Consider the following 18,870-nt stretch of genomic DNA (forward strand, 5'->3'; position numbering starts at 1 on the left):
ACTGTTGATTAAAGTGACAACTAAAACTTTGGGAAGGCATTTACTTACTGACTTGGAAAAAGCAATGCAGGTAACTGCACGATCAAAGAACCCCAAGCCAATGACATGCAGCGTATTCAAGGTTACTGAATCCCAGACACGTACATGAGGTGGTAATTGCTGCAAAGACAAATGTGTTCACAATCACTTACAGATTGTCAGTGCTTGAAGGACAACTCTTAAACTGTACAACATGAAAATAAAATATTTCTTATTCTGAATTAAGGTTCTCTTGTATTTAATACTATATTTCTGCTTGCTTTGATAAAATACGATTTGAAATGATGACATGGAGGCAAAAGGACAGCTACCTCAGTTTGGGCAAAACCTACACCACACACATGGACTGGGAGTACCAATAGTGATCATTAGGCTTCACAATAAAGAACCATGGTGGTTCTGTACAACACCACCAATAAAAGGAAAAAAAAATTTTTTTTTTTTTTTTTTTTACTCGTGTCACTGCAGACTATCAGATGATGTCACCCATGTATGAAGATTCCTACCCTGCTTGTTCTCAGAAAAAACAGGCAGCAACTTAAGGTTTATATTCCATCTGTGCCCAAGTTCTAACAACCATCTCAGTAAGAATAAATGCTGTCCAAGCAACAAAGTCATGTATAGGAAGGTGTCTATTTTGTGCCCACTTTAGAATTAAATTGAGCGGATATATAACCATAAATTCCAAATGTAAAATAATTATAAAGGAAGAGCAGAATATCTGTTTTTCCCCTACAACGTAGTGCTGCCATAACACTAAATTTTGATGTTTCTTTTCAGTCAAATGTCAGTAGATATTCTGCTGCTCTATTAGCTGAACAGAAAGAATGTTCTCAAAATAAAAAGTTTTTCCTGTTGGTGAATACTTTAATAACTACAGCAACTTCACTGTTTATATTCCGAGTTGCTCCTGTAAACACAAAGGTTAAGAGCAACTCAGGAGCATATTTACATCCTAACACATTATTCAAAGCTGTGTATCTCCCTGAATAACACAATTTTAAGCCAATAATTTTATAGTAAACTACTGCTGCATGCAAGGCAGATCCAAGCTCAGATTTTGGTAAAAACAAGATAGGCAGTTATCGACAGCACCAAATTTTGAAGGCACCATACTGCCATCTGGTTCTGTAGTTTGACCAGAGTTGTTGTAAGGTGACACCTGCAGCAAAAGGAAGAAAGAGTCAGGATGTGGGACCCATGAGGATGTGGGACCCATGAGTCAGTAAACACTCAGACTATGATACAGCCTCTCTCCTCCAATGAGTTTCCTGACTCCATAAGGTAAGGCAGGATGCAGAAAGAGTTCATCTTCCTCCCCCAGGATTCCCCCATGACCATGAGTCCAGCAGAGAGGGAGGTTCTGAGCCGAACCCCACCCCTCCATCCCAAAATTCAGTCCAGGAACAAAATTTGATCTGCAGTGGCAGGAACAAAGGCCTCACCCAATACTGAGTTCCAGACCCCGGCAGGAATCCTTGGGGGGGGGGGGGCACACCACCTAGGATTCCTGCCTGCATCGTGTAGGCATCCCTAGTGAAGTCATTGGAATCTTCAAGTCTCTAACTCTATCCGTTGGTAAGGGGACATAATCCAGAGGTCTAGATTGGTCTAACAGGATGATACAGAAACAAATGATTAGCCAAGTAGATCTGGGAAAGCCTAGTGGTTAGTGCAGTGGACTTTGATCCTGGGAAACTGGGTTCAATTCCCACTGCAGCTCCTTGTGACTCTGGGCAACTCACTTAACCCTCCCATTGCCCCAGGTACAAATAAGTACATGTATGTACTATGTAAACCACTTTGAATGTATATCAAGCCCCATTTCCCTTTCCCTCACCCCAGGAAAATGAGCTATAAGTGACAGGATGCTGGGCTCGATGGACCTGATTTGATGCAGCATGGTTCTTCTTATGCTCTTAAACATCAAGGGGGGGGGGGGGAAAAAGGAGGACCACTTAAAAAAAAATCATGGTGGTCTCTTTTTAAAACTCAGAGACTGCTAAAACTGAAGCATCACAAGTTTGCCGGCTTTCTGGTTTTGCTCTCTCCCCTCCCCCAAAGCCTCTTACTCATCTCCTTCTGCCAGGGTTGTTCAAAATCCTTTCATACAAGAACCACAGGTATTAATTTATAGAAATGAGAGCAGGTAAAGACCCAATGGCCTATTTAGTCTGCCCAGTAAATTTCACTGATGTTTTGAATGGCATAAAATGCTGGTAATGTGAGTGAAGGTCACCACTCTTTCCTCATTGTAACAGTTTATCACTGATCAGGACTACAGTTTGGACAAATAAATACTCTTGTTTAATTTCAGGGTGCCTGGAGTACCTATTCCTTCCACTAGAGGGCAGTGTATGCAGTTGTGTGCATCTATTCTAAACGAACATACTGGTTTAGTAACCAATGTTCTATTAAAATAAGAGAATACATAACTTCAACAATGAATTAATGTTGGTGTTACCTCTGCAACATTTACCACTACGATGTACTACTAAATTGTTAATAAACTACTATACACTTGCTTTAATGTCTACACTGCTACAGTGGCGTACCAAGGGGGGGGCGGTGGGGGCGGTCCGCCCCGGGTGTCAGTAGGTGGTGGGGTGATCCGCTTCGCTCCCGCTGCTCCCACCCTACCTTTAAAAAAATTTTTTTGAAGCGTCGTTGCAGGCAGCGCCTCGCGTCTGCCCTGCAGAAGTAAATCTCTTCGCTTCGAAGTTCGTCGTCGTCGGGCCTCACTATGTCCCGCCCTCGCGGAAATAGGAAGTTTCCTCAGAGGAGGGCGGGACATAGTGAGGCCCGACGACGACGAACTTCGAAGCGAAGAGATTTACTTCTGCAGGGCAGACGCGAGGGGCTGCCTGCAACGACGCTTCAAAAAAATTTTTTTTAAAGGTAGGGTGGGAGCAGGAGAGTCGGGTCGGGGTCCTCAGATGGGAGAGGGGTATTGTGGGTGTTCTCACATGGGGAGGGGGTTTTCATATGGGAGAAGGGGCTGGAGTGGGGAGGGGGTTTCCAGATGGGAGAAGGGGACTGGGGTGGGGAGGAGGTTCTCAGATGGGAGAGGAGAGGGGTGTTCTGGGGGTTCTCAGATGGGAGAAGGGGTGGGGTTCTCAGATGGGAGGAGGGAAGGGGTTCTCAGATGGGAGAAGGGGGCTCTCAAATGGGAGAAGGGGCTGGAACTGGGGTCTGAGAAGGGGTCATGATGGAAAATGGGGCATGCCTGGGTCAGGTGGGAGAATGGGTCGGGCTGAAAAGGGGGGCAAGGCATGTGGATGAAGGTGGCTGAAACTGGGGGCTGAAAGGCAGCAGGGGCTGAAATTGTGGGGACTGGGGGCTGAAAAGGAGACAGGAAGAAGTGGCTAGGACTGAAGCTCAGGACAGAATCTGGTGACAGAAAAGGGCTGGGGTTGAAACTGGGGTCTAAAAAGGGGACAGGGAGAAGTGGCTGGGGGCTAAAGCTCGGGACTGGTGGGAGAAAAGGACTGGGGCTGAAACTGGGGACTGGTGGGATAGTGGGGCTGGAACTAGGGGCTGGAAAAAAGGGGCAGAGAGGGGACAGATCCTGGATGGAAGGGAGAGTGAGAGGGAGGGCAGACCCTAGATGGATGGGAGAGGGAGGGCAAATGGTGGATTGAGCGGACAGAGAGAGAGGGCAGACAGTGGATGGAAGCGATAGAAAGGGCAGAGAGTGAATGGAAGGGGGAGAGAGAGAGGGCAGACAGGGGCAGAGATAGAGGGCAGATGTAGATGGGAGAGAGGGCAGACATTGGATGGAGGGGACAGCAGAGAGAGAAGAAAGACAGATGCTGGATGGAAGGAAGACAGTGAAAAGAAGATGAGGAAAGCAGAAACCAGAGACAACAAACTGTAAATAAAATATATATTTTTATTTTTTTTGCTTTAGGATAAAGTAGTATTGTAGCTGTGTTAATGTTTATAATAGAACATGTAAAACAAGGTAATCTTTTTATTGGACTAATTTTAATACATTTTGGCTAACGTTCGGAGAACAAAACCCCCTTCCTCAGGTCCGGATAGGATATTGTAACAACACTATACTGTATTGATCTGAGGAAGGATGTTTTGGCCTCTGAAAGCTAAATGTATTAGTCCAATAAAATGGTATTATTTTATTTTCTATATTTGTTTTATTTCTATTTGTTAATTTGTAAAGTGGTGATTGGTACTTGTTAGTTTTTTCAAATTTACATCTGCTGTCTTTATGTTTTGCACAGTACTAGGGGACATTTTCTGTTTCTGTGGTGTTGCATTGTATGCAGAGTCTGGCATCTTGGGGGTTCAGTTTAATTTTTGTCTAAATAGAAAGTTTATTATTGCTTATTCTATAGTGGATTAGGGTGTATCTCTGTTTGTGAAAAAGACATGGCTTTCGGTTGGCATTGACTGTGCAAGATGGACAATGTGTTATTCTGCCTGGTTTTGTTTTACAGTAGGTGAATTGATGTTCTAGTGCTCACTGTAGTGTTTAAGATGCTTTCCTTTTCCTTGTGTGACTTGTAGAAATTACTGCTTATGGTATGCTAGAATTGCTCTATAGGTCCTGAGTGTTTTGTATTCTCGGCATGCCTAGTACTAGATTTTGGAGGGGGGGGGGGGGTGTTAAAAAATGACCGGCCCCGGGTGTCAACTACCCTAGGTACGCCACTGCACTGCTTTACAACATTCACCATACATCATTGTGGCAACTGGCATTTATCTGGCCATTGACACATCTGGTGGGTACCAGCAAGACAGTAACCATGTGCAGCCTAGCAACATTTGCTAAGTTTGAGGGCAGAGAGGGAGAAGCAATCATATCAGCAGACTGTTGTATGGTGCACAGGATAGACATGACCACTCACATATACTCCTGGAGCCAGCAAAGGAGCTGGTACCGGATGGCTCCTTCTCCTCTGAGCAGTTGCTAATTTTTTATGACATAACTTTTTCTTAATTATTGGGCTACTCACTGATTTATTCCTTTATTCATTTAACATCTTTCACTCACCTCTTGGTGACATTATTATTTCTTTGGGATTATGACATACCCGTAAATCCAATGAAATACAGACTGTGCTTCCCTTAAAAGGAGTCTAAGATCACTTTGGCTCAAATTCTGAATGGCCAATGTAGAAGACTGGATAAAAAGCAGTTATTTAGTGATTAACTACCAAAAAACTGAGATCCCATGCTTTGCTAGGTTGTACTACCAGTCATAGGCACCGACTCCGTGGGTGCTCGAGCACCCCCAATATTTCACCCACCAGAAGTTCCCTCCCTCCCTCCGAGTTCCAGGGTCGTCATCCCTTCCTTCGAATTCCAGGCCCCCTCCCTCCGAATTTTAAAAGTCATCTTGACTTACCTTGTCGGAGTTACGGCGGCCGGCAGCAGCGGTAAAAAGCGTGCAGGCTCGGCCCTTAGTTCAGTTTTCCCTTCTCTCTCTCGGCTCTGGTCCCGCCCTTGCGGAAACAGGAAACGAGGGCGGGACCAGAGCCGAGAGAAAGAGAAGGGAAAACTGAACTAAGGGCTGAGCCTGCACGCTTTTTACCGCTGCTGCCGGCCGCCGTAACTCCGACGAGGTAAGTCAAGATGACTTTTAAAATTCGGAGGGAGAGGGCCTGGAACTCGAAGGGAGGGAGGGACGACGACCCTGGAATTTGGAGGGGCAGGACGACCCTGGAACTCGGGACCCTGTGGAACTCGGAGGGAGGGGGGGACCCTGTGGAACTCGGAGGGAAGGAGGGACCCTGGAACTTGGAGGGAGGGAGGGGGTACAGGAGAGAGAGAGGGGAGAGAGGGGGCCTGGAACTCAAAGGGAGGGGGGAATGCACCACCTGTAAAAAAAAAAAAAAAAATTTTCAGCATCTCCAATCATTTTGAAAAGTTGGCTCCTATGCTACCTGTCTATTCATAAAAGCCTGCTATTTCTATGGTTTTAGCCCCGCCTGTCTGCACCTTCCAGGTGATAACATTTACTTCCTCAAGCTGTCAAAATCAAAGCAATTGAAAATGCTCCTCATGATGCTTGTCTAAAAATGGGACAATTACATTGATAATTTCCCAGATCAGGCACTTTCTTAGGCTTTTAACTTTGCCTATTTTATGGTGGGATAAGACACTTAACCACTAGGAGCAGCTCTGCTTCACTGGCTGACATATCCAGCTCTATTTCTTAAGAATCCTGCTCTTAATAGATTATTGCAGGGAATGGTTCTAAAGGTCTGGAAGGAAGGGGGTTCCTGCTCATTATGGATCAATCTTGAATCTAATCTTTATTGCTAAGGTTGTAGAAAAATAGTTAACAACCAGCTTTATGAATTTCTAAATTAGACCAATGTCTTCCATGCAAAACAAAAGTTTCAGGCTAGAACACAGCAACTGAACAGCTCAGGATTCAATGATTAGCAAGAATGGTAAACAAATAGATGAGGTCAAAAATGTGCTATCCTCCTTGATATAAGTGCAGCCTTCAACCTCATTGACCACGCCCTTCTGCTGGTCAAACTGAAATCAAATGGGCTGTTCTGCATCCTTTTTGTGTAGTTTGAAGTATTGAGCCATGGTCTCTCAGTACTGTGGAAGCTCTACTTTTTTCAACATCTTATTTATTAATTTACTGAGATGTATTAACTTCCTTTATGAAGATATTCACCCAAGGTGGTGTACAACAAGTACAGTTTAACATAAAATTTACAATTACCACCTTTGAAAACTCTAAACCAATCCTTCAGCATTAGTGTCTACATGTGTGCGGATGAAATTCAGCTGGTTTTCCCTTATGAAGACCAGGAATTATCCACGTTGTCGAGTCATAATCTATGCCTCGATGTCAAGGCCACTTGTCTCCCATCACATAAACTAAAATTAGATCAAAAGTCAAAAGCCATTTGGTTTTCCCACAAGAAATATATTATCTCACTGTGGTCAAGCATAATCTTAACAGCAACCTTAATTCTGGCTATCCCCACTACACAGTATCATTTTGGACCCAAAATCTCCTCTCCAACTAAAAAATCTATTTGTCCCAAGTAAGATATTCTACATTAGATCCTTACTTGAACTGAATGCATTATGCACTTAAATCTCTGTATCCCAGAAAAAAAAAATGGATCATGCAACCGCTCTCTTAAAGGAGCAACATTAGCTTTCCATTGCCACAACTCCACTCATTTGCCTCTCCATCTTCATTATTTATTCCCTATTCCCCTCTCTGTTCACCTAGATTATCACAGCGCAGTCTTCTACATATCCCTCCACTCTCTAAGCTTAGATTCATACTGACATCAGCGAGAGTTAAATCCTTTACCTTTGGTGAGATCCTATCCTCATATCTGTTGGTCTCTCTGACCACCCCCAGGAATCCTTAGTGTCCAAATGGACTGTAACCTTTTAATGCATGTATTAATATCTTAATGCTTTGTGTCTACAGCTTCTTATTCATTCCATTATTGGCAACCATAGCGTAAACTAGGAGTAGCCTAGTGGTTAGTGCAGTGGACTTTGATCCTGGGGAACTGAATTTGATTCCCTCTGCAGCTTCTTGTGACTCTGGGCAATTCACTTAACCCTCCATTGCCCCTGGTACAAAATAAGTACCTGAATATACTATGTAAACCACTTTGAATGTAGTTGCAACAACCACAGAAAGGTGGTATATCAAGTCCCATTTCCCTAATGTCTTACAAGTAATGGAAGGATATCAAATAAAGACTTGATAATCCCCCTTGCTTCAAAAATAGAAAATTTGGAAATTACCTGGATGATGGAGTGGCAGTTACAAGTCTAAACAAAAATCACGGGGGTGGGGATAAACCTGTACAGTGCAGCAGTTACAAACCTAAACAAAAGCATGGGGACAGGTAACCTAAACCGAGCACCAGTTACTGTACGATTCAAATCACTTTGCTGGGCAGACTGGATGATAATTTATCTGTCATCATTTATCATATTCCTGAAATTTGAGAAACTTTGGGGGGGGGGGGGTCCTATTACAAGTTTTATCTTGTAAAACAGTTAGGCTCACATTTGGATACCTCTGCTGTATGTATGGACAATAATGAACACTCCTGTCACAGTATCATTATCATAATGTGCTTTTTGCTTTATTTCTTTTTACACACCTCCCAGGAAAGTGATGAGAAAGCTTTAACTGCTACGAAACATCATTTTGGTCGCTCTTCTTTGAAACTTTTCTAATTCTGCTATATCGTTTTTAAGATTTGGCGACCAGAACTGGAGCGATACAGAGGCATTATAATATTCTTTGTCTTATTTTCTATCCCTTTCTTAATAATTCCTAGCATCCTCTTTGCTTTTTGGCCGTCACCACACACTGGGTAGAAGATTTCAGCATACTGTCCACGATGACACCTAGATCTCTTTCTTGGGTGCTGTCACCTAGGGTGGAATTTAGCATCAAATAACTATGATTTGGATTATTCTTCCCAATGTGCATCACTTTGCACTTGTACACATTAAATCTCATCTGCCATTTGATGCCCAGTCCTCCCGCATAAATGGCTCCGCATAAACCAGATATTCAATGCAAAAGCCTGGACATGGCCCAGCATTGAATATCTAGGAATAAAGGTGGCAGCAGTCAACAAAATGCTCACCGCTGCCAGCTGACTATTTACCCCTCTATCTGTAAATCTGGATGTGGAGTTCTGTCTTCAATATGGTCGGTTTGCTCAGGTTTTATTTTATTTATAATTTTATTGAAATATGTTTTATTGATTGTAAAGTCACCCTGAACAGTTTAAATTTGGCAATGTGTAAAATTAAAGCATCTGGTGCACTGGCATTGTTTTAAGATACAACAGCACTAAATGGATATATTGTTGGTTTTCAGTCTTAGGAGTGAATCAGAACCAACAAGCCAAAACACATCCCCTTGACAATTCAGATTTAAAGCACAATTTTTTCAGTGAAAAATATTGAATCAGATGCTGAGCCTGGAAATGGTAACTTGGCTCAGCTGGGAACATCTACACACAGAAGTCTGAGAAGCCTTATCGGACTGGAAAGATTCTCTCTGGATTTTATATAGGTCGCCCATAGTTGGGCACCCAAATTTGGGTGCGGATTCCAGATGCATAAACTAGTCAGTCAGTTAGGTTCTATCAATCAACTAATGGGGTTAATTGGAGTTAACTGGCACCAATTTGGATTTGCGTGCATCTGCCCTAGTTGCTGTTCTATAACATCCACACCTAAATTTCATAGCATACAACTCGAATGGGGGTGTAGCCATGGAAGGAGGTGTGCGCAGCTCAGGGATGTTCCCAGAAATTAGGCACATTATAGAATACTTGGATTGTGTGGCCCAGCTGCCATCAGTTGACTACGAGGAGAGGATCTGCACCAGGTTTCAGCAGGTGTAAGTTCTCACACCGAAAGTTGGATGCAAGCACTATTCTATAAAGTGACCTTTATAGAACTGACACTTGGCACAAATCTAACTTTGGGTGCTATTTACTGAATCTGACCCTATATGGGCAAAGGTACCATATTCCCATTTATACTCAGTTTCTCATGGCAGGTACTGGTGTAAGAATGGATGCCATCAATTTTAAGCCTATTGACTTTTTCCAGTTGTTCATATGTGACAGTACTATATGTACATGGTCAGACAGGTAAATTTACATGTAAGTTTGTTTTATGATAGGCATAGGGAAACAAGGGCACAGTTAGACTTTCACTGATGTGTCAGAACAGACATCCTCATTCTTGGTTAAAGAAACAATCTTTTCATTCCAGTTCACACATTCTCTTCACGCAGGCGCCTGTTTCCAGCAGTGATGTAACAGAAATGGACCGAGATATTACTTTAATTACCATGACTATACTCAAGCTTTGCTAAACATCATCAATAGAGGATACCTCCACAAAACCAGGCCACTTTAAGTCTCTCAAAAAATTCTCAGAGTCTTACATAACAAATAGTATTTTAATCAGATGCCCTCCCACCAGGGATCACCAACCACTCAGAGCTCCATAAAAGGCCAATCTGAGGACAGAAAAGAGTTCCACGGGGTGTGGGGGGACCAATCAAAGGAAGCCTTATACAATGACTAGTCAGCCCAAGGAATCTAGGAAGGGACCAGTGTTGCCAGGTGGGCGGTTTTACCGCCCAATTGGGCGGTTTTCCGCGACCCGCCGCGGGAAATTTTTGCCCGCGGCGGGTTGCGGTTTTTTGGGCTCCTTTTTGGCTTCGGGGCGGTTTTTTCGCCGGCTTTTGCGGTTTTTTCGCCGGCTTTTTTCGGCCGCGGTGGGCGGGGTTAATGACGTTTCTGGGCGGGGTTAGTGACGTGGGAGGCGGGGTTAGTGACGGGGGAGGCGGGGCCGATGACGGCGGGGGCGGGGTTGATGACGGCGGGGGCGGGGGTGATGACGCGGGGGCGGGGGTGTCAGGGGCGGGGTTTGAGTTTGGGCGGGTTTTGGGCTGGATTTTGGGCTCCTTTAGGCTGGAAAAAAATTTTCCACCTGGCAACCCTGGAAGGGACCAAATTGAGAGGTGACACCTCATGGGGCGGAGACAAGCAATAGTGAAAAAAAAAGGAAGGCTTGAACTCACCTGATATTTAGGGCTCAGGTCCTGTGATGTAACTATGTGATACTTGTATGTCCAACAGCCAAGCTAGAACCTGGCACACTGTGTAGTACACCCCCATTGCCTCAGCAAAGTGAATCATGCCTTAAATGGATTAAATCTATGGTGTAATATTTACACCTGAAACCTGAATTCCTGTCTGGTTCTGAATGAAATGGGAACACTTACTTTTCCATCTTTGGATGTACCTGCAACCTGGCCTGTTGCTATGGTGATCCTGTCAGGGTGGACAGCAAGGCTAGAAGAGAAATGTGTAAAGAATAGATTTAAAATGTTGACTCCTATTTATTTCCAAATGTCATTGTTAGCAGCCTCCACCTGGCATATGCTGTTCTGTGACTAAGATTGCCAGCTGGCTCCGTTTTTTCAGGCCATGTTGATCCAGTCCTGGTTTCTACCTCTTTGTACTGATCAACATGGCCTGAAAAGAATAAATGGAGCCAGGCTTCAAAATGATGAAGCTCAAAGGCCTGATCAAAGACTTATGGGTATTATATTTAAAAAAAAAAAAAAACTAATTTTTCTGTATCTCCAAGCTTTCACAAAAGGTATCAGAGCACCATTTCAGAGTGTTCCATCACAAACAATCACACCTCCAAATCAATGTGAATCAGAACAAAACACTTTCTTGCTTGACTCCTAATCTGTCTTTAAACAAGTACTTTTTCTGTAGTTTTATTTTATGACAGACAGGTACACTCAGCAGATTTTTTGCCATGCTCTTAACATACTACCCCCACTCCTCCTCCTCTCAACAGGTTTTCATTAGCATAAGAACAAAGAAATAGTAGGATGATGACACAAAATTCCAGATGGCAAGAACAAAAATTAAGAGAACAGTGCTGTTCAAGTTTTAAGAATCTTTATACATAGTAACATAGTAGATGACGGCAGAAAAAGACCTGCACGGTCCATCCAGTCTGCCCAACAAGATAAAATCATATGTGCTACTTTTTGTGTATACCTTACCTTGATTTGTATCTGTCATTTTCAGGGCACAGACCGTAGAAGTCTGACCAGCACTAGCCCCGCCTCCCGCCTCCCAACTACTAACTCTTCCTCCCCCCACCGGCTCCGCCACCCAATTTCGGCTAAGCTTCTGAGGATCCATTCCTTCTGCACAGGATTCCTTTATGTTTATCCCATGCATGTTTGAATTCCGTTACCGTTTTCATCTCCACCACCTCCCACAGGAGGGCATTCCAAGAATCCACCACTCTCTCTGTGAAAAAATACTTCCTGACATTTTTCTTGAGCCTGCTCCCCTTCAATCTCATTTCATGTCCTCTCATTCTACCGCCTTCCCATCTCCGGAAAAGGTTCATTTGCGGATTAATACCCTTCTATGCCATTAAAACCCTTGGGTAGTACAGCAATCTATCTTACTCAAGTCTAGTGCTATACCCCTAAGAATACTGTCAGGTTGCCCTACCTTGGTGCCGTATTTCACTTTTGTTGGCTCCTGCACCAGGAAACGTGCACTTCCAGGCCACGATCCCGGGGAATTGGATGTTCCACTCCTTTATTTTTGGTGCTTACTCTACGAGCGGGGACACGGCAACAGGTTGTTTTTAGCCTCTCTGCCGGAGTTCGTCTGACTTGACCTTCACCTGGATTCTGACCCTGACTGGATTGTTGTCTCACCTGACCTTTGACTGGACTCAGCCTTGCTCCACTCTGCCAGCCCTAGCTCTTGCAACTCTCTTGGGGGCCCCATCTGCCCTTCTGAGGTCCCTCCAAGTCCTACTGGCTACTCACACCAGAGGGCTCAACTCTTGGGAAACTGTGGTTGGTTAGGTAAAGACTCCAGGGCTCATCAGCCACTGATCATCACTGTCCGGTAGCGGCACATGGGCTCACTTCTACTAGTACTAGAGCGCAACAAATACAGAGCACCACATTTTAGCACTGTAGACCATTCTGGTAACAATGTAAGTTAGTCTATATTTTGAAATATCTAGGCAGTGTTTAATAGCCAAATAAAGCTGTCATATTGGTAATAAAAAAAAAAAAAAAAAACGAACATACTGACAGTCCACCCAATATTTAAAACAAAAAGGCCACTAAAACAGCACTTAAGCAGCTATCCAACGCTGAATATTGCCGGATAGTGGCTTAAAGACAGCCAGTTATATCATGCGATATAACCGGCTATCTCCCAATTTTTAAAACTCGACCAGCCAAGTTTGGTGGCTACAATAGCTAGAATAACTTTGGCCGGTCTCACTTTAAGTGGCCAGTAGTGAATATCAGTGTGGCCAGTTAAAATCGGACCGGCCAAAGTTAAATCGGATATTCAATGCCAGTCTATGGAAATGGACTGGCATTGAATATCCAGGTTTAGCGCCGACCGCAGGAGACAGTCCAGCTATCTCCCGCGGTCTGAATATCGGGGCCAGTATTTATACTTCCTTCTTAATTCCAAGAAAACTACAGTTAACATAGCTTTAAAATAGAAAAGCTTTAGCAAACGTAGCCTTAGCAGTTCATCAAAAATGCAGTCCTTACTGCAGAAAAGAGCAGGTAGGATTGGGCAAACAGAAATATTTGTGTTTTGTACTCTGTTTTTCTGGTTGGAAACAAGTGATGTTAAGAGCATGTACTTTTCCTTACAGAATGCACATAGTAACATAACATAACACTGTTTTTATAGCCTGCAATACCTCACAGTTCGATGCGGGTTATATACAAAGAAACGGGACAAACCAAGAAACACAATTACAAAATTAATCATTTAAAAATTAATGCAATCACTTCCTTCCATAATTCAGAAATATGTCTTAAGCAATCATCTGAAATGTACATAACTTGATGCCTGTATTATCAAAGATGAAATATCTTTATCTAATTTAGGTGTCTGATAAAGCCAGTGCACACTCTTTCCTGATAGTACACACATCTAAAATGCATGTGTGTAATATCAGGAACGAGGGCATACTATATGCAAACTCTTATCAATGAATAACGCTCGTCTGAAATGACTGCCCATCCCTAGCAAAGAGTACACCAACACCTTTAAGAACGCAGAGATGCCAAGGGTGGCCCATCCTAAAGCTGAAATTTACCACTGCAATGCTGTAGATTTAAAGCCAATGAGTGAGATTTCTCTCATGGGCCCCTGCCTTGTCTTAAACCAGCTCTAGAATATGTACGTTCTAAAAACTGACATATTCTAATCAATAAATAGGAAATACATTTTTATTTCTCCCTTTGTTGTCTGGTAATTTTTCTAATCGTGCTGGTCCAGTCTCTGGTTTCTGCTTTCCTCTCCCTTCTCTTAACTGTCTTACCAGGGTCTCCTTGTCCATTTGGCACTTCTTTTCCCTCCTTGTCCATCATCCATCTTCTCTCTGCATCCCTATTCATCCTACCCAGCATCACCTCTGTGTCTTTGCCCCTATCTTGCTGCCACATTGAGCATCTCCTCCCTGTGTTCCTATTCTTGCCCTGTCAAACATAACTCTTCTGTGTCCCTATGCCCACCCCCCTCCAACATACCAGTATCTCTCCCTCCTGTTTATTGTCTTTAAAAATTAAAGTGTACAAAAAATGTGCAAATTAGCAAACAATAACAGGTAACTGAAATATGGATCAATTATAACACTAAACAAACATTTGTTTACTTTCTAAAAAGTACCTGGGAAGATCAGGATATATAACTCTTTGTTTACTGAGCCTCAGCAAAGAGATCTTGCTCTCTTTTCTTTCTGGCTAAGACTGGAGCAAAAGCCAGTACTCTCCAAATTAAAATGAGCTCCTGGACCAATCAGAAGCCAGAACAAGAAAATTTCAAACATGTACTGTTTCTTGCTTCCTGTTTGTGTGCTCAAACTAAAGAATGAACATCCTTTCCTCTGTAACAGCTTTACAGCAAAGAAACACCGTCTGCTGGCCAAATAGAAGAAATATACTGCAAGACATAATTAATGCAGGAAAATACCCAATACATTTTACAGGCTTAAAACACATTGTTTCTTCACACCAACAAATGTTGTTAATAGTATGCCCTCTTCTTAAAAAGTGTGCACTATACATAGTACACACTCTGGTCACAGTTCCTCATGATGACTATAGAAGAGTGACATCTAGTGGACAGATTTAGGGCCTGTCAGTACAGTGCTCTGGAAAGAACCATAGTGTCTGGACTTTAGCCTGGAACTCTCACTGCAATTACCTGACAAAGCACACTGAAGGGTGCAGGAAGTTAGAAAACTGGGGAAGAAATCCCCTGGTAGTTGCAAACGAAGGCTCACAATGCCACAATCCCAGGACTGGTTCTGAATGAGTTTGAAGCACAAAGAAACAGGAGAAAACTACAGCAAACTTTGAACTTTGCATTTTATAAGGAGCATCGAAACTTCAAGCTAATCATCATTATCAATATTAGTGATTTGAAGGCTTACCACTTGACATCATCATTATGACCAGTATAATGTCTCTGAAGTTCCTCTTCAACATTGTACAATACAACCACTGAAGCAATAAAATACACAGTTTCACCGGTTGGGAGAAGGTATAAGTTATTTCGACAGTCTCTGCCCCTGTATCCATATCTGACATGTTTGTAAAGAAGCAAATACACTTTCAAAAATATGTACAATCCAATAGATGAGTTGGACAAAATGAAGTACAGTGCATTAACTGTATACACACTAGACAAAACAGATTCTCTTTCTAAGATAATTCAACAATCCTGAGCATAGTATTTCCTTTGAACAGTCTATAAAGTCTACACAAACTGAAAACTGTTCTTTAGACTCTCTACTTAGGATGTATTATCTGGGGGAGAAGAACGGGGCGATGCAGAAAGCTTATGTTAAGAGCTGTGCGCTGATGGCACAGTGCGCTGATGGTTAGATTCTAATGCAAGCTGAAGACACAATTTTTGCTCCTCAATGCAGTAAAATCTATGGAATGTGGATTATTCCACATTAAAAACTATGTGCTGGGGGATAATCAGGTTAATACCACGTTTTTTTTTTCTGTTTGCTGTTTAATTGATCTCCTTGTCTTGTTTCATACTCCCTATTTAGTGGTCTAAGGAAGAGAATAGAATTACCTGACTGAAATAATTCCTATATATTACTTTTTCTGTATTTCTGGCAAGTTGTTTTATCGCTTGTAAAAATTTAAATGGTTATAAATAAAAAAAATAATAAAAACTATGTGCTGCCAGGAAAGAAAAACAGCACACAGTGGTAGTAGAATACAATCATTTGCTGCTATAGAGCAAAGTGAATGAGGGGTGATTGACTCACGCTGACAAGGAAGGCATAAAAAAGCCCACTACTGGATGAGGGGTTCACCTCCACCATCCTTCCAAAAAACACAAAAAAAACCCCACACCTTTCCTCTACTGACCAGAGATTCCATACATCCCTGCACCCAAAATACTAAAAAAAAAAAAAAATCCATGGTAGTCTAGTTGAATCTCACTGGTCATCTAATGATCACCCCCTAAACCCCTCCAAAATATCCCTGGTAGTCTAGTGGACCCCTGAAAAACCTCCTGGGGACCCTCCCCACCAGATGCCCCCAGACCTTCCCCCTTTGCATACCTTGAAGATGCAGGCGTGATGCCTATTCAGTCCTGCTTTCATGCCATCTTCCAAAATGGAAGATGTAAGCAGGAGCATGTGGGTATCGCTCCTGCTGTCTCAAGGTATTTTGGGGGTGGTGGGGGGAGGTGACTAGAGGACTCCACCAGACTACCAGGGATTTATTTCTGGGGTGTTGTGTAGAGGAATGTGGTAGCCGTGTTAGTCCACTCTTAAGGTTATCAATAGAAATCAAACAAAATAAAACATGGAAAAGAAAATATGTCTCTGTTGATCACCCCACCCCTCACCTATCCACACCCATCCTGTTAGAATATCAATGATATGCTTTGATGTCCCCATGTATACCTCCTACCCACCCCCATCATCCTCCCACCCTGTCAGACTGTCATAGTAATGCTTGAATGTTTTCACTTATATACACTGTCAGCTAGCACATTTGCTTATTTCTGATCTGACGAAGGGCAACCTTCGAAAGCTAATCAAGAAATGGGGTGTTGTGGAAAGATTGGGGGGTGGGGGGGACACAGGAAGACTTGTGTGCATATTGATTATTAAGTATGAACAAATTTGTGTTATTGTGATCAATATAATCTGCGGTTGTAAAGTTGATTATTGCAATGAATAAAAAAAAATTTTTTTTTTAAAAGAAAGATTGGGGGGGGTGGAATAAGTCAGAGGATCAGGGGTTATTTCAAGGGGTGGAAGGTCTGGGGGCATTTGGAGCAAAAAGAAGAAACATGTATTAAATCCTCAGAGATGGTACTGAAGTCTCCAGAAATCACAGGATTTTAGGAAAAGCGGTCATCTTGAATTGAAATCTGTTTAGAGCTCTGAGATTCAATATGGGATATAGACCTTCAGTCTTCTTGGAGATCAGAAAGCATTTGATTTAGAATCTCATCCTAATTTTTCTGATGGGCACAGTCTTCTCCTTCGGTAAAACAGATATTCCCATTGGGCAATTTGGTTGGAGGTCTGTTTTGGGGAGGATACTGAATTTCAGTCTAACTTTAACTTACTCTGTGGAATACCTATGACTACAATGTTTTTCTGGGCATAAGTAGGTGAACAGCTTAATCTTCATCACACTGGTCTCTTCTAAACTGCCCACAGTCTCTCTGAAGAATGAAAAAATGGTCTTAGGTTAAGTGCTTAAGTCAGACCTCTTTGCTTTGCAGTCATACAGCCTCTATTTCTGCAGTAGAAAAAATTTGGGCACCAGTGCTGTTACACCAATATAATCAGCAGTCACTCCATTTTTATCACTTTTATTGCATATAGCAGAAGTGGTTTGAATTAAGCTCAAACTTTTAAATTTTAATTCCTTTGAATTAATGATTTAGGGGTGTCATTATCAACATGGACTAGTGTTAACACAGGTTATTTTACTATTAATTCTAATCATTAGTATCTAGATCTCACTCCATAAAATTGGACCTGTGCAAAATAGTACGAGTTAGTAGTAAAATAACGTCTTAATAGTAGCCCACATTGAATACTATGCCCCTTAATGCTAGTAGGTTTGCGACCTACAAGAGATAGGAAACTAGCACAGTCTACACTCTTTAATCTTCCGAAGCAAAATCATGATGTGATCTTGGGCAAGTCACTTAACCCTCCATTGCATCAGGTACAAACGTAGATTGTGAGCCCTCCTGAGACAGATAAATATCCAGTGTACCTGAATGTAACTCACCTTGAGCTACTACTGAAAAAGGTGTGAGCAAAATCTAAATAAATAAAAAAATAAAAATAAATGGTCTACTCCCAGAGAATTAATGCTTGAAGTGTGAGTATCAATAAGCAACATTTCAGCATTGCATTCAGAACACCAGAGAGGCCATAGAATTAAATAAAAGTAGAAAAGTGAGCATCTTGGGGAAACTTACTGCGAGATCGATGGAAAAATCAGTTCTTATCTGATTATTTTCGTTCCTTTAGTCCCAATGGATCAGTCCAGACTAATGGATTGCGCCCATCTCCCAGCAGGTGGAGACAAAGAACACTAATCATCTGCGCCATACAAGCACCTGTGCATTAGAACTCAGCCAGTATTTGATAACTAAGCAGTGGAAAGAGTGACTCATAGCCAAAAAACTCCAGCCTCTAAATAATCTAAAGACTGTAGAGAGCAATTTAAACACATGCCCCAGAAACAAGGAACAGTATAACTATGTACAAACAATTATGCTGAAGACAGAATAAGGGTGGGTTCTGGAGTGATCCTTTGGGTCTAGAGGAAAGAAAACTATCAGTTAAGAACTAATTTTTCCTTCCATTATATCACCAAAGGATCAGTCCAGACTAATGGGATGTAGAAAAGCAACCCTCAGTTAGGGAGGGAATGTGATACCCCTGCATAAAGGACTTTAGCTCCAAAAGTGGCATCTGATCTGGTTGCCATATCTAAGTGACAATGCTTGACAAAGGAATGAGAGGATAACCACACAGTGGATCTACAAATTTCTTCCAGTGAGACAGCACAAGATGCAACCAAAGTAGTGGACAAATCTCTCGTGGAATGAGCTTTAAAAGGTCTAATAGAGAAGCTTTGCCTGACAGCAAGTAAGGCGAAGAAATACCTTCTTTCAACTATCTAGCTACTGTAGCTCTTGATGCAGACATACTTTTATGTGGGCCTGAAGAGAGAAC

General features: G+C 42.4%; 1 protein-coding gene across 4 annotated transcripts in view; it reads right to left on the minus strand.

Moving 5' to 3' along the window:
* Positions 1-18,870, minus strand: part of EML1 (EMAP like 1) — a 199,531-nt gene that overhangs the window by 67,515 nt on the left and 113,146 nt on the right. For all 4 annotated transcript variants that reach the window (XM_030213925.1, XM_030213926.1, XM_030213924.1 and 1 more), the window contains 3 exons: positions 15,061-15,210; positions 10,826-10,895; positions 49-159 (listed from right to left, as the gene is read on the minus strand). In XM_030213925.1, the coding sequence (XP_030069785.1) occupies positions 49-159; positions 10,826-10,895; positions 15,061-15,210 (331 nt within the window). The remainder of the gene's footprint in view (positions 1-48; positions 160-10,825; positions 10,896-15,060; positions 15,211-18,870) is intronic.

The sequence above is a fragment of the Microcaecilia unicolor genome, chromosome 9 (genome assembly GCF_901765095.1).
Source record: "Microcaecilia unicolor chromosome 9, aMicUni1.1, whole genome shotgun sequence".
Taxonomy (NCBI): Eukaryota; Metazoa; Chordata; class Amphibia; order Gymnophiona; family Siphonopidae; genus Microcaecilia; species Microcaecilia unicolor.